This window comes from Phoca vitulina, unplaced genomic scaffold (assembly GCF_004348235.1).
Source record: "Phoca vitulina isolate PV1807 unplaced genomic scaffold, GSC_HSeal_1.0 scaffold15, whole genome shotgun sequence".
NCBI classification, from domain to species: Eukaryota; Metazoa; Chordata; class Mammalia; order Carnivora; family Phocidae; genus Phoca; species Phoca vitulina.
The window spans coordinates 15,892,093-15,907,633 of record NW_022589718.1 but is presented as its reverse complement, the minus strand read 5'-3'; the positions used below and the strand labels follow the sequence as shown (position 1 = coordinate 15,907,633).

Here is a 15,541-nt window from a genome sequence, read left to right as displayed (position 1 = left end):
TATGGGCTCCTGAACTCACTCGGGGCCTTAAACGAGCAGTATATATGAGAGCACTTGGTAATTTGTAAAGTACTATATAAATAAATGTAAAGTTTTTTTAGAAAAATACATTGCATTCTTATGTGCCTCTTGTCAGGAAGCCATTTTAATCAGAAAATCAGGAACATGCTCTAAAAAAGATGGCAATACTGGCTGGTGAAGTATGTCTAATTAAGGCTTTTGTGTGTATGCTGATCCAATGTCATTTCTGAAGACAGTCAAAATCGAGTGCACATTGAGAATTTCTGGTTACTCACCACTACTTTTGAACAATCTATTGTTTAGAGTCTAACAGTCTGTTCCACGGAAATAACCTCTAAATAGTCAGGAGGAGCGAGTTATTTAAAATATTTTTTTTAAACAAGCATTTAGCTATTTTTCTTTCCATGTCTGTCTTTGAGCAGGGGCCACAGAGATAGAGAAAAAATATGTTTTTCCAGCAATACAGTTTTCTAGAAAATGTTTATGATTTTATGTAAGGCTGCTTTAATTCCTTTCTGAGACAAAATACATGGAAAAACTGTTAAGTACAGGTAATTCACACTGAACAATTCTATATATTCTTTTATTCAGCGCAAACATTGAGGTTCTTCTACATGTCTGTCACTTTATCTCCAACCCCAGATTCACTCCTGAATCTCGTGTTTAAAAATGCTGCTTTCATCGCCACACTGAAAAAATTTGTGAAAATAGACTTAGCCATGCCATTTATTTCCACTCTAGTGCGTTCGCTGTTTTTAGTTTGGGTATTAACTAACTCATCAGAAGACAGCAGGTTGTTTTTCTCTTCGGATGCTCCATAAGGACAACCCTACTTGCTTTAATGAATTCGGGTGTTCTTAATTACCTTTCTTTATAGGCCAAGGAACTCACGAAATAATAGGGAAAAAAAAAATGCTTCGAAACCGTAAAGTTACTAGACAAAAGTAAGCTATGGGTACTTCTACTAATATGGATTATCTGCTTCCATCTGGCTCAGAAGAGAGATGCCTAATGAAGATTTGAATCTGGAATAAATTAAGCAATGTTGAGACATTTATAAATGAGTGAATCACCTTACATACCTAAGTACTCTAATGGCCTGTGGAAGGTGGGAAGAAGAGTTGAAAGAATATTCTTTGTGCAAGCAGAGAAACTAATGAATGTGCCCCAGACCTCCTCTGTGAGTCAGTTTTAACGGGATCGTAAATACGTGCTTGAGTGAGTTTGAACACAGTGTGTCAGTTGCTCTTGGCCTTGCTGTTTATCAATACTATCTACAAGATGTTAACCACAGGGAAGTAGGGCTTTATTAGGCATTGCAGCCTGCCAGGATCGTGGGATTTATTGACTTAATGCCCTCTGGGTCACCTGACAGCCTGGGTCTCTACTGCTGGATGCACCTAAAGCCACATTGGCACCGCACCTGGGCCTTTTCTGCGCATCCCGGGCGGGGGGGACAGAAGGTCTGTTCCTTTGGTCAGGTTAGTTCTCTTCCAGGGTGTCACCTGTCTTTGGTGGCCTTTTCATGATGTGAAAAGTAAACCAGGTTAGACCATCGAGGCTTAAAATTATTTAATCCCTCTTCAACCTGCTCGATATGCCCTATTTTCATAATCGTTTGTAACCAGAACACAGAAGCAGCACAGAGTCACCTACTGCTAGGACCCCATTTTTATTTTTCAAGGAAAGATAGATTAAAATGCATTTTTTACAGTCTGAAAAGGTGCACCATATTTTAAACCATTTGAATTAAGTCGACTTTATATAGGCATATGTGTATTTATTTATTTTGCTTATCCATTGTCAACAGACGTATTTTGCTTATCTAACAAAATCAGAGTTTGTTAAGGAAGAAAGCATGCTGAGGTGCACGTGACTGATATGTCTTTCTTTGGTTCTGTTACAGAAATTGAAGCCAAGGAAGCTTGTGATTGGCTACGGGCAACTGGTTTCCCCCAGTATGCACAGCTTTATGAAGGTGAGTGGGGAATGCTGGGGGTTTTTTAATTGGCATATTCATATCCTTGGTTCATGATATTACTGATCTATGATTTATTTTCAGACATTTTATTACTTATTAAAATATTTCATTAAGAAAGCAATGTAGCAAGTCCTAAGACCCCCACCACTCAAAACAAAAAACCAGGACCTTGATAATCACCCATTAGGTCCCTCTGCCACCCCCTACCCAAAGCAACTCATTCTGAAACTTCTGTTTGTCATTTTCTTGCTTTCCTTTTATATAGTTTTATGGCATTTTCCTAATATATATATTTTTATAAAGCTGCTTTTACACTTATAAAATGGGTATTATGCTCTATATAATCTTGTAAGACTTAGTTTTCTTCACTTCTTCTGACACATATATTAAGATTCTTCTATACCATGTCTCCCTCTGGATCACTTGCTTTGAGTGCTGTGTAATAGCCCGTTGTGTGGGTAGACCACAGTTTATTCACATTCACACTCTCATTGGCGGGCATTTTGGCTTTATCTGTTTTGCTTTCATAAACTATAGGCTTAAGAACATTCTTGTACAGTTTTGTACTCTCGTGGGACATCTGCAATAATTTGTCTTGTCTGTATACCAAGAGCAGAATTACTGGGTAACAGAGAACACTTGTATGTTCAGTTTTATAATGCAGACTTTTCAGAAGTGCCTGTACAGATTTTCACCCCTACCAGTAATATATAAAGATCCTGTCTGTTCATGTGCTCTCAACACTTGATATTGTCAGGCTTTAATTTTTGCCAATCACATGGATATATTTTGACTTACATTTCCCTAATCATGAATGATAATGCTCATTCTTCATATCATCTAGCAATATGTATTTGCTCTTCTGTGAGATGTCTGTTGCCCATTTTTCTCATGAGTTGATTGCACTTTTCATAATGATTTCTAAGAGCTCTTTATTCTAAATAATAAGCCTTTATGGGTCATATGTTGCAGAGATATTCCCCTGGGTTGTAATTAGGCTTTTTACCTTTGTTTAGATTGTCATTTGATGAGTATTATTTTTTCTGTGGCATTCAAATTTTTAACTAAGGAAAATGGACCTTAAAAAAAAAAAATGAAGGGGCGCCTGGGTGGCTCAGTCGTTAAGCGTCTGCCTTCAGCTCAGGTCATGATCCCGGGTCCTGGGATCGAGCCCCACATCGGGCTCCCTGCTTGGCGGGAAGCCTGCTTCTCCCTCTCCTACTCCCCCTGCTTGTGTTCCCTCTCTCGCTGTGTCTCTCTCTGTCAAATAAATAAATAAAATCTTTAAAAAAAAAAGAAAAAAAATGAAGATCTAGGCTGAATTTATACTCCTTCATTTTGTCATCAGTGCCCTGGGGGTCACTCGGATGCTGTGGCTGAGGGTGAAGAGCTCCTCAGGCGTGGCTCATCGTGAGCCTCTAGCTGCCCGGTGTGGGTAGAGCGTGCCATGCACATGGCGAGATGAATAAGCTGTTCATTTATGTGGGATTTTTATCATACTCTACACGATGTCATTTAAAAAGAATTCTAGTTACGAACCAGTGAACTCCATTTTTGTGGGTAATTTGCAAGCAAAGTTTGGGTGAATAGTGAAGTGATTCCTAAATTGAGAATAAGTTAAATGATTTCTGGAGCTGCTTCTACCTTGAGCGTTCTGTTTCCCTAACACTAGAGACACTAGATGTCTCTCATTCATTCATTCATTCATCATCCACCATCCCATCCATTCAACTAACCAACAAGCCACTATTAATTCTACACCAACAGGGATGCCCAACACTGTGGTAAATGCTACATATTTTATAAAATAAAAACATAATTCCAACAGCCAATAAGACCTTTAAGGGACTTCCAGAATCTCAAAAAACAAACATAGTTTTGGTTGATTACATTTTAAAAATAATCTCTTTCATCGCTTAAGAAGGAAGGGGATGCTAAGAGATAGCCACCACATGACAAAATTTCTAAAAGATTCATATAAAATGATGTCACTTAAATATTTTCACCAAAGATGTTCAACTCTTCTCACGATAAATAGTTTTAAAATCATGTCTTTTATTCTTCTCTTCTTCTAGGATAGTAACATTCTTCTTCCTGTAGCAGTGGCATCGGGCTCCGTGGTGGAGCTACTGGTCATTGCCAACCTTCTTTAACACATGAGCAAAAAGCCGGTGCTAAGAGTGGGTATAGTTTGTAAGCTTGGAAGTGCTAGACAGGATCAGCGGGTTGCCTTGAGGAGGGATGTGGAGTGGGTGGGTGGGTACTCCCCAGAAGCAAATCAGGCAGAGAGAGACCATTGAGATCATTTTTATTTTCCTATCTCACTCAGCTAAATTAATTCATTACCTAATTGTAGGTAACAATTCCTCATTGTAGCCCAGACTGAATGTGCGATATTTTCCCATGAAGTTGGATTCAGAATTATTTTATTGCTAGACTATGTAAAAGATCTTATTATTCCTACATTATAGAGAGTATTTCCAATTCCTTTTTTTTGTTTCTCTCTCTTTTTTCCCTTTTTTTTTTTTTTTTTAAGGTACTTGGTTAACCTGTGTGCTTATTATGGTGGAGTTGCTTATCTTTCCGTTAGAGGGTATTTCTGACCTATTAACATTTACAGTATCTCTGTCTTTCAGAAGGGCTTGGAGGTGGGGAGGGCTGGGAAGGGGCGACCATTCTATCGCATTCAATTCACACTCCACGGGAGATGGGGAAAGATAATTACATTTGCAGGGGCAGTAAGGTGGCTGTCCTTCTGTTCTTTTGTTCTCCTGTTTAGAAATTAAATTTCCTTCAATTATGTTCATTTTTGGTGTTGATTTGCTGCCAAGCAGCACTTTCTTATGAGTGTATGTTTGCTAAGACTCATTTCCAGTCTCTGTCTTATTTCTTAGTAAATCCTAAAATTCAGACTGCATTTTCACGGGATGTGTTTGTGGTCGTTTCATTTACAAGTCTTTTGACGCATAAGCCTGTTTGGGGGATATATACTATATATTGTTCTGGGTGATAATTTCTGCCCTTCATCCTGCCCCTCTGTGTAGGGTGAGTATACACACACTATACACCAACCCACACATTCCTTGTCTTCCTGTTTTGCTTTATTTTGGTCTTTGGCAATTTGTACTTCCTGCCCTTACACTCAAGCTGGAAGATTAAATCCTAACCTAAAGAACTCTGAGAACTTCTGTTCATCAATAAATCATATCTTTTAAAAGCCGGTCCTTTCAGAAGAGTCAAGGCAAATAAGAGAAATTTATTTATTTAATTATTTCACTTCTCTTACATTTGGTCCCTACCTACCCTAGATTTTGTGTTTGTTTGTTTGTTTGTTTTAACAGAATCTGAAAGTTAATTTGGATCAGAAAGGAATCTAAAGTACAGTTCTGGGTACATGAAGTTAGAATTGTTAAAATAACACAGTCATGGTCTCCTATACACTTAACAGACATGTGAGCTTTTCATTTACATTTATAGATCTGGCATTACCCTCTGGAAGTATTAAAATATATTCTTTAATGTCAGCTCTATTATTTAATACTTAAAAGTTCTTGATGTCTGCTCAAAGTGAAATAAAATGGACAACCTTCAAACAGTTTTACAGTTCGCCATATTTACTAATAGCTGACATTCACTATAAGCCTATAGAGTTGGTCTGTCAAATAATGAAGAGATAAATTCCTGCAATACTGAGTTTCACATATTTCTTCGTAAATCATGGGCTGCCTCATTGGTCTGCCTACGTTGTTCAGGGAACGATAAAGGTAATCTAACTCTATGCCTTCAGAAAAAAGAATTGGACTATAACAGTATGTTCTTTCCAACATTAAAAAAAAAGGTACTCTTAACCATTATCTCTAGCAAATAGATTGTTAAGAATAAGGAGCTCCATTCTGTGAAACCAGTGACTGGAAGTTGGAAACCATGAAAACGTCACAGTCAACCCAAGAACTAGAACATGACTAATCACTTGCATCTCCTGAGAGCCCTTTCTATCCCAGTATAAAGCATTAGCCATTTCAGAGGCCATGGGGTTGTTTTTTTGTTTTATTTTGTTTTGTTTTTGTTTTTGTCTTTGTTTTTGTTCGGTTATGGTAATCCCAGTTTCCTGCTGTGCTGATTTATTTTGCCCATTGCTGACCTACAGAGGTGCACAGAAGAACTCTTACTCATCATATTATGTAAGCATTCTCCAGGAAAGACCAATTATACCCTAATAGCTGGAACTCCAAAGAGGGTAACTTGTTTTTATCTAGTGGCAATTCCAGAGCTGTTGTAAATTTCCACAGTGGTGCTGCGGGTCTCCCTCCCCTCTTCTTGAATGTATTTTATCAAAAAGGGATAAAAAGGGAATTCTTCTATTGAGTTGACTTTTTCCCCCTTTCTCCTTTTCAGTTCTGATATAACTCCTAGTATTCTAAGAGTATTGAACTCTCCTGCAGATTAAGGGATTTGGGATCCCATTGTTCTCCAGCAGCTTTGTAGCTGGCCTTTTGTTTTGGAGGGGAGTTATATAAACTCCTGAAAAGCCATATGGAAGTGCTAATATTTGTTTAAAAATAGCATATCCTGAATTCTCTTTAGCTTTTGATGTCATGCAAATGGTTAGATTCCATTTCCTACCACTTGCCATTGTTCTGTAGACCTTTCCTTGGCTCAGTTTTCCGTGACCTCTTCCCCTGACCAAATGTGAGCAGACACACATGGAAAGACAACAGAACAACAACCTCCCCATTGGAAGGAAGCATCCTTCTGGTGTTGATTCTGGCCGAAACTATAATTTACAGCAGGGATCTGTTGCCTGCTCATTTGTTTCAAGGGGGAACGTGTTTTGAACCACTTCTGTGACAAGAAGGGATATTTGAGTGTACAGACCACTTTACATCTAAGCTCCTTGAGGACACTGATGGAATTGTCCTAAATTGCTTTATTCTCCCATAGCACTTGAAAGGAAGTAAGGTGTCCTGCGCACAATAGGTATTCAAGAAATTACTTTTTTTTCCCTCTGCTAAACTGGGCTAGATTGGCAAGAATTTAGGTGTTCAATAAATGTATGTTTTTATTTTTCTTGTAGATCTTCTGTTCCCCATTGATATTTCCTTGGTCAAGAGAGAGCATGATTTTTTGGACAGAGACGCCATTGAGGCTTTATGCAGGTAAATGGAAATGTTTTGAGTGTTTTCTTTTTCTTTTTTTTTTTTTTGTTTTAATGAGGTATTACCATCAAAATGGGTTTTGCTCACGTCGGTTCTACTAATTAAGTCAGGTGTTTGATTAGTGAATGGTTACGGTAATTTACTTCATTATAAATCATAGGCCTTTTAATTATAATAAGTGACATCTTGTTGTTTAGTATTGCCCTTAAATGGCACTGCCCTAGAAGGTACTCCAATAGACCATTCCATATTCGATACCATATGATTGCTGAAACAGAGAACGTTCAGATGGTCCGGAAACTTGGAACAGGGTCATGGAGTGTACAGTCCCAGCCAGATACTCTAACAGAGTCAAAGCTGCTGTTAGATTGAATGAAAATAACACATTGAGAGGAATAAAGGGGGGGTGGGGGAGTTACGGCATGCTACGGTCAGGAGAACCATTGTTTGAATTCCAAAGAAGCTTCTCTGAATCTCTTCAGCCTCCCCAGGTACAAAAAAGTAACAATAGGATTAAGTAAGGTTGTAAAAGAACTCAGCACAGCCTTTAAGCTACAGTGGACAGGCAGTAAATGAGCATTGATGTGAGACGTGAATAAAACTGTCAGAAATCCTTGTTCGTTGTGCTGGTGGGTCTTTCGGCTGAGGGGCAGCTGGTGGGTTTCAGTGAAGTAGAAGTGATAAAACATGTAGCAGACAATGATGAGACACTGATAATCCTCCCCAACTCTTCGTGACATGTTACTCGTTTTTAAGTTATTCATGCTTCGTCATTTTCCTCAAAGCCTACAAGCTATAAAAGCTGAATTCTGGGGAAAAATTATACACAGAAAAAATTCACATATTGATTTTATATGTAAAATTGAAATGAATTTTCTTTTATTCAGTACTTATTTTAACTTGGAAGAACATCTTTAAGGTAGAATGACACTCGGTATTTATTAACTGCTTTGTAGGCACAGAAAGGAGCTCAGGGAAAGTACAGTTTTTTGCCTTTCTTATGGAATGCAGTGTTTTTTGAATCCACTAACTTAAGCAGTGATTTTAGGGAAATATAGGTAGGATCTTTAGAATGGTGTATGAAAAAGACTAGTTCTCGTTGAAGAAAAAAAGAATGCCATATTAACCACAGAAACACTGTCACTTTGCAAATCCAATGAAACGGCTGCTTAGGATTGTCCAGAGTATGTACACATTTTCTGAAAGCAACCTAATCCCGCGTCCCTCACTGTAGTGTGTAATACCAAAGCTATGTCATCGGGAATGAGAAAATGTCACTAATGCAGTTTGGGAGGGAAAAAGTCAACATCTGGAATAGAAACTACTCTAGACATTTTTAAAATGTTTTAATGCTTAGCTGTGGGGTAGAATTAATTTATTTTTCAATTCGTCATTGGTGATAACGCATATAAATGAGGTCACTCATAAAATGGATCCTAGGAAATATTTACGCACTGAGTCAGATCGCCCGTTTCACACATTTTACGCCACTTAGTAAGTGGGCCATCTGAACAGCAGCAACAGCTTAGGCATTTCTGGGTCATAAAAATATCACCACAACATTGCAGCCCAAAGGGCTCATGATTAGATTCTTGAATACTTTTTTTTTTTAATATCAGTTTGAAACTGTGTTGCGCTCCTCTGAGCAGAAGGTCATCCTCTGCCCTTTGTGATTTCCACTGGCTCTCCGTTCTGTTCGAGAAGCCACCTCCCTTTAAAGGGAATAAATCTGTGTTTCTGGATCTTTTGTGAAAACAGCTAGACCTTCATGTGTATTTGGACTCTGCAGTGTGTGCTGGTTGGGTTTCTGTTTTCTCCGATGCAGAGAATGATGTCGCAAAGGTTAAATGTGAGGAAGAAATGAGGTAATGGGTGTTAAAGGGCTTTGAAAATTATTAGGCCCAAAACGGAGGCCCAGATTTGAGTATGTGGAGAAAATCTTGAAGTTGGGTTTTCTCTTCAAAAAGGAAATGCTTCAGAGGTGCCTGGGTGGCTTGGTCGGTTAAGCGTCTGCCTTCGGCTCGGGTCATGGTCCCAGGATCCTGGGATCAAGCCCCGCATCGGGCTCCCTGCTCAGCGGGAAGCCTGCTTCTCCCTCTCCGTCTGCCTGCCACTCTGCCTACTTGTGCTCTCTCTCTATCTCTCTGTCAAATAAATAAATAAAATCCTTAAAAAAAAAAAAAAAAGCTTCAGAATTCATAGTAATGGTCATCAGCTTGTTTGTACTGGAAACACCAAGGGCTCTTATCCATGTTCACACAGACTTCTCAAGGCAAATGATTCTCCTTTTGAGAGGCCCAAACAAATGTTCTGAAGAAAATGATGGGGCATCCTCTTTTGAAATGCCCAATAGGTTCCCAGTTGTCAGCACAGTGGTGGGGGATAACCTATTTTACTGATGATGTGATATCCATCTCATTAGCTACGCTAGCCTCTTCCACATAGTCTCTCAGCCCATGGAATTTGGGGGCCATAAATCATGAAGCTGTGGTGTGGTTTGAAAGTTTGTGATTTGTCCAGTTCTCTCCAGACTGACAGACGTCTTGTAGACTTCCATCTTTTGCCCTGTTGAAATATTTTGAGAAGTTGATTTTAAATATATATGGTAAAATGGTTGCAGAAAGGTGAAAAGTTTTACTTCATAAAATATTATTAAACATTAATTTTAACATTTTTACTTTAAAGAAAACTTTTTAAAGTTTGTTTTAAATAAAATAATTCTTGGGGTCCCTGGGTGGCTTAGTCAGTTAAACGTCTGCCTTCGGCTCAGGTCATGATCCCCGGGTCCTGGGATCGAGCCCCGTGTTGGGCTCCCTGTTCAGCGGAGTCTGCTTTTCCTTCTCCCTCTGCCCCTCTCCCTGCTCATGCTCTCTCTCTCTCTCTCTCTCACTCAAATAAATAAAATCTTTTAAATAAATAAATAAAATAATTCTTACATGGTTTCTCTTTCCTACCACCCTCCCACACATAAATGTTACAACTGCTCCCATGTACACATTAGTGTTCTGCTTAAAAATTTATTATATTCTTTCTTTTTTTTTTTAATATTTTACCCATTTATTTGACAGAGAGATAGCGAGAGAGGGAACACAAGCAGGGGGAGTGGGAGACGGAGAAGCAGGCTTCCTGCGGAGCAGGGAGCCCGAAGCGGGGCTTGATCCCAGGACCCTGGGATCATGACCTGAGCTGAAGGCAGACGCTTAACGACTGAGCCACCCAGGCGCCCCAATTATAAATATTCTTATACGGATAATATTTGCTGATCTCTTAGCAGAGTCTACTTAGGGCAGAAGCCATAGACTTAATGTTTTCTTTTTCTTTTTTTTAAGATTTATTTATTTATTTTAGAGAACACATGAGCAGGAGGGGCAGAGGGAGAGAGAATCTCAAGCACACTTGGCGTTGAGCGCAGAGCCTGATGTGGGGCTCAATCTCATGACCCGGAGATCACAACCTGAGCCAAAACCAAGAGTCTGATGCTTAACCAATTGTGCCACCGAGGTGCCCCCGACTTAATGTTTTCTTGAGAATTAAGATAATATTATTTTAAAGTTTTTTTTTTTATTTGAGAGAGAGAGGGAGAGCACACGAGCCGGGGGTAGGGGCAAAGGGAGAGGGAGAAGCAGACTCCCTGCTGAGCGGGAGCCCGAAGTGGGGTTCAGTCTCAGGACCCCAAGATCATGACCTAAGCCAAACGCAGACACTTAACCAACTGAACCACCCAGGTGCCCCTCATGGTAATAGTACCTTAATACAAAGTTTAGTAGTGACCAAAAGTTACAGTTTGAAACTACTGCATTTTTGGGATTTGGATTGCTCACCAACATTCTTGCACTTAAATTTGTAAGGGATTTTTGTATTTGTTTCCTTTGAGAGATTGGCTTTTGTCCCAGTCTCGTTAGTTTCGCTGTATAATTGAACCCCAGTGATAAGGCCAAGATCATGAGAGGGTCACATTCAGTATTAATAGGGGGGAGTGGTTTGCTTGCCTTGAAGCATATACAGTAATAATGCAAACTGCGACCTACTATTAGAACACCTATTCTGAAGTGATCTTTGTCTCTGAGCACCTGGCTGGCTCAGTCAGAAGAGTATGCAACTCTTGATCTTGGGGTCATGAGTTCGAGCCCCACGCTGGGTGTATAGATCACTGAGATGATCTCGTCTCTCTAGCTTCTGAAAAATGTTCCATATCACTGTTTTCCTTTGGAGTTAACAACTGACTCCTCCTATCAACACACCAAAGAATTATGTAAATAAGGTGATAATCATATCATGATAAGTACATATCCCAGCTATCATCGTCAGTCTCCACTTTGTTGTAAAACAGTCCTTGAATGCCTAACCAATGTCAAGCAGCCTGCCACATAGTGGATTTCAACTTTGTTACTATTTCTGTTCTATTAAAAGGAAGTACATTTTTTAAATTTTTTATTGTTATGTTAATCACCATACATTACATCATTAGTTTTTAACGTAGTGTTCCATGATTCATTGTGCATAACACCCAGTGCTCCATGCAGAACATGCCCTCTTTAATACCCATCACCAGGCTAACCCATCCCCCCACCCCCCTCCCCTCTAGAACCCTCAGTTTGTTTTTCAGAGTCCATCGTCTCTCATGGTTCATCTCCCCCTCCGATTTCCCCCCCTTCATTCTTCCCCTCCTGCTATCTTCTTCTTTTTTTTTTTTTCTTAACATATATTGCATTATTTGTTTCCAAGGTACAGATCTGTGATTCAACAGTCTTGCACAATTCACAGTGCTCACCATAGCACATACCCTCCCCAGTGTCTATCACCCCGCCACCCTAAAGCAATTGCACTAATTCCAAGAAAGTATCTTTTAAGAATTGGAACAATTTTTATTTGTCAGGTCTTACTTGGAAAATCGTTCCCTGTTCTTTTCTCACATGTGTCTTGTACTTGTCCCTATTTTCATTTTGAATACGAGGGCCCAAAACCCCCATGCTTTGCTTTTATCAGGGTGCTTGCATCTTCCTGCCGCAAAACTCAGGAGCCTTTGATGGCCCACCTTGTACTCCCTCCCCCTTCAGAGCAGGGTACAAGTTGCCCAGCAGATAAGACTGACACATTCCTGTGGAGCTGGGCCCTGTGAGGGCCCAGGGGGGTTGGAGGGACCACGCCTTCTGGACAGATGGTGCGGATTACCAGTTGCCACTCATTTGGGGAATCATACTTCAGGTATAAGCTGCTCCTGTGTATTAGCATCATGAAGATTGATTTTGGAAAAGAATACAGGATATACTGTTTTTGAATGTCAGAGCCACCATGTTTTACTCTTGTGGCGATTCGTCACCTCTCCAAACCCCCATGTCCTCATCTATAAAAGGAAAATAGTAGTATCTGTGCCATAGGGTTCTTGTGAGAACCAAGATGAAATAACACCTATGTGGTGCGGGGCATGGCGCCTGACCCGGAGCGAGCCCCCTTCCGTCTAGCCTAACTGTTTGGTGTCAGTGTGGTCCCTCTCCAGGTAGCTAAGGTCTCACCAGTGGGCATTCTTTGGAGGTCCTGGGAACAAATGAATCTTACAGAAACCCCAAGAAATGACTTTTTGGCTTCAAAATTGAACTGCCATTAGCTTGCTGCTACCAACATAAAAAAGATAATGTTGACCTTTATAAAACTAGCCTCCAGGGTCTTTTTTGTTTGACTCAAATCTAGAATTTGTGAAGTGAGCCCCTCCCCCGCCGCCAGAGGCTTCCATGCCTAGTAAACCTGGTTATAAACACCACTCAACCATTAAAGCCCAAATGAAGTCAAGTGGGTATTTGATTACAGGTTTGATTAATGAAACCCAGACCTAAGACTAACTGTAACCATTCCGGATTCTTTAAATCTTGAAAACGTTTGAGAACTCAAAACACTGTGGATCTAAGTCATTTAAGTAATGCATGCCCCTTTAGGGAGGGACCTTATATCCACTCATTTCAAAGTTTGGGCTTTTTCTTAGTTACTTGTTTTCTTTCCCTCCCCATCAACAGAATTTTTCTGAACACAGGCAACATAGGCGTTCTGAGTTATCTTTGTTTATTCTATAAACAGGCTACCACGTAATCTATGAAATCAAAGGCAGTCTTATCAGCAGGCAAAAATACTTTCTATCCTTGTGCATCAAGTTGTTAGACGAGTTGCAAGAACAGAATCCCAAAGATAAAGCCTAGAAGCAGTCTCCTGGTCAGTTTGAATTTGTGTGAATCAAATGCTCTTATCCTATGAAAAAGGAAGAATTGCAATTGTAGGAAAAACTGGAAAGCTGAGCGTGGAAGACAGCAGATATGCCGAAGGTTTATGTGAGGAAGACCAAGTGCTGGTCATCTAGAAGCTGTTAGAGGGGGCTGTCATTCACACTTCTACAATACCGTGTGTTTCTGAGTATGGGATGGTCTTCTCTTTCCAGCTATTTCATTATTTCCTGATGAGGACTTTTATTTTGGGGTTGTTTTTTTTTCCTGTGTTTTCTTTTTTTTTTAATTGCATTTTCAACAAACCGAAATTATTTCCATAATTATAAATTGACATTACTCCTTGGCAGGGGTAAAAAAGTGTTTAAAGTAAAAATATCACTCTTGTTCCAAAGAAGAATCTGATTCAAGTGCTGATTCTTGAGCTCTGTTGTAACCCTTGAAGCTGCTGTATGAGAAATTTTTCAGTAATTATTTCCACTATAGCTATGACTGTTCCAAACATTATCCTGTCCCATACAGGAAGTTGTAAAAAGAACTGGATATTAAAGAGGCTCCAATTTCTATTCTGTATAAGAACTCGCTAAATTTTTGAACAGAGTGTCTAAGGTTATTATGTCTAAAAGCTGGGTTATTTTTCTGTTTGAATTTTGTTTTGAGATAGAATATACCATTTATTTTTATTTACCGAGAACACTGCTTGGTTCCTTGTTGCTGTTGCTATTTCTGTGAAAGGGGACATCACTGGCTCTTACTTCTTGGCGCTATGAGGAGCTACCTAATGGATCAAACCTCGGGACTCTTGGAAGAATAAACTTCCTCACTGAGAGTTGTTTGTCCTGTGAAGAAAAAGAAGCACCTGATAGTACCCTAGCAATGTGTCCTTTTACTATAAAATAGTAATACTCAATCTAAATGACGAAGTTTAAGAAATGTCAAGGTATTTTTAAACTATTCACTTTGTAAAGAAGTTTCTAACACTGTTCTAAATTATGGAATAATTTTTTATAGAATAAAGAAACTCATTACACATGTCACCTGTTTGGAAAAAAAAATACGTATCTACCTATCAGTGGTTTCCTATCTTTGCTAATACTATTTCTTTGCCCTGTAGGCGTCTAAACACTTTAAACAAGTGTGCGGTGATGAAGCTGGAAATTAGTCCTCATCGGAAGAGAGTGAGTATATAAAATGTATAATAGGATGGGAGGAAAGGAGGCAGACCAAAAACTGGATTATGTGTTTTGTAAGAGGTTTTGTCTCTCAAATTCTTATTACTTCCTTGTTCCAAAAATCTACATTTTTCATGTTACAATCCAGTCAGGTTTACCAAAGATCAAGTAGCCTTATGTAACCGAAACCAGTAGTTGCAGCTAGCCAATAAATTGAGGTTTTCCCACTATTTTTTTTTAATTGAGATAAAATTGATGCATAATACTAGTTTCAGGTATACAACATAGTGATTCAGTATTTATGTATATTACAATGTGATCACCACAGTAAGTCTCGTTAACATCCATCACTACACAGTTATAACATTTTTTTTGTTGTGATGAGAATTTTTAAGATCTTTCTTAGCAATTTTCAAATACACAGTACAGTATTATGAATTATAGTCACCATGCTGTACATCACATCCCCAAAACTTATTTTATAACTGGAAGTTTTGTACCTTTTGACCCCTGCTTCTGGCAACCACCAGTCTGTTCTCTGTATCTATGAGGGTTTTTTTCCAACTGTTTTTGATTGGAACAAATCATCTATTATTTTGCCTTGTTAACTCAATGCCTACTACAGATTAAAGGAATGAGGCTTAGGCAATCCCAGTGAATCTTCCATTATTCCCTTCAGAAATTAAAGCTAAAGTTCTTCGGGGACTCTCTCCCCACACGTAACAGTAACCGTGTTTCAGAGCTGCTGCGGGGATGGAAGAGAAGGCTGGCTTGTGGGGTACTGAAGAATAATGAGAGACCGGAGGGAGGAAAAGAGCTGGGGGAGACGGAGGGAAGGGCAGGAAATCCCACACATTCTAGTCAAATGGTGGTACATAACTTCTGTGTATGAAACGTGAGGACCTTTTATGAGATCTTAGGAGAAGAGGTGGGTGTAGTCCTGGGAGTGATTGTCACAAATTAGAGTAAACAGGAATAAGTTTGGTCAAAGAACATATTTCT

The 15,541-nt window shown here is 39.3% G+C and overlaps 1 protein-coding gene across 6 annotated transcripts in view; it reads left to right on the top strand.

Moving 5' to 3' along the window:
• Nucleotides 1-15,541, top strand: part of DLC1 (DLC1 Rho GTPase activating protein) — a 486,810-nt gene that overhangs the window by 454,910 nt on the left and 16,359 nt on the right. For all 6 annotated transcript variants that reach the window (XM_032413503.1, XM_032413504.1, XM_032413502.1 and 3 more), the window contains 3 exons: nt 1,928-1,999; nt 7,077-7,158; nt 14,482-14,545. In XM_032413503.1, coding sequence (XP_032269394.1) covers nt 1,928-1,999; nt 7,077-7,158; nt 14,482-14,545 — 218 coding nt within the window. The remainder of the gene's footprint in view (nt 1-1,927; nt 2,000-7,076; nt 7,159-14,481; nt 14,546-15,541) is intronic.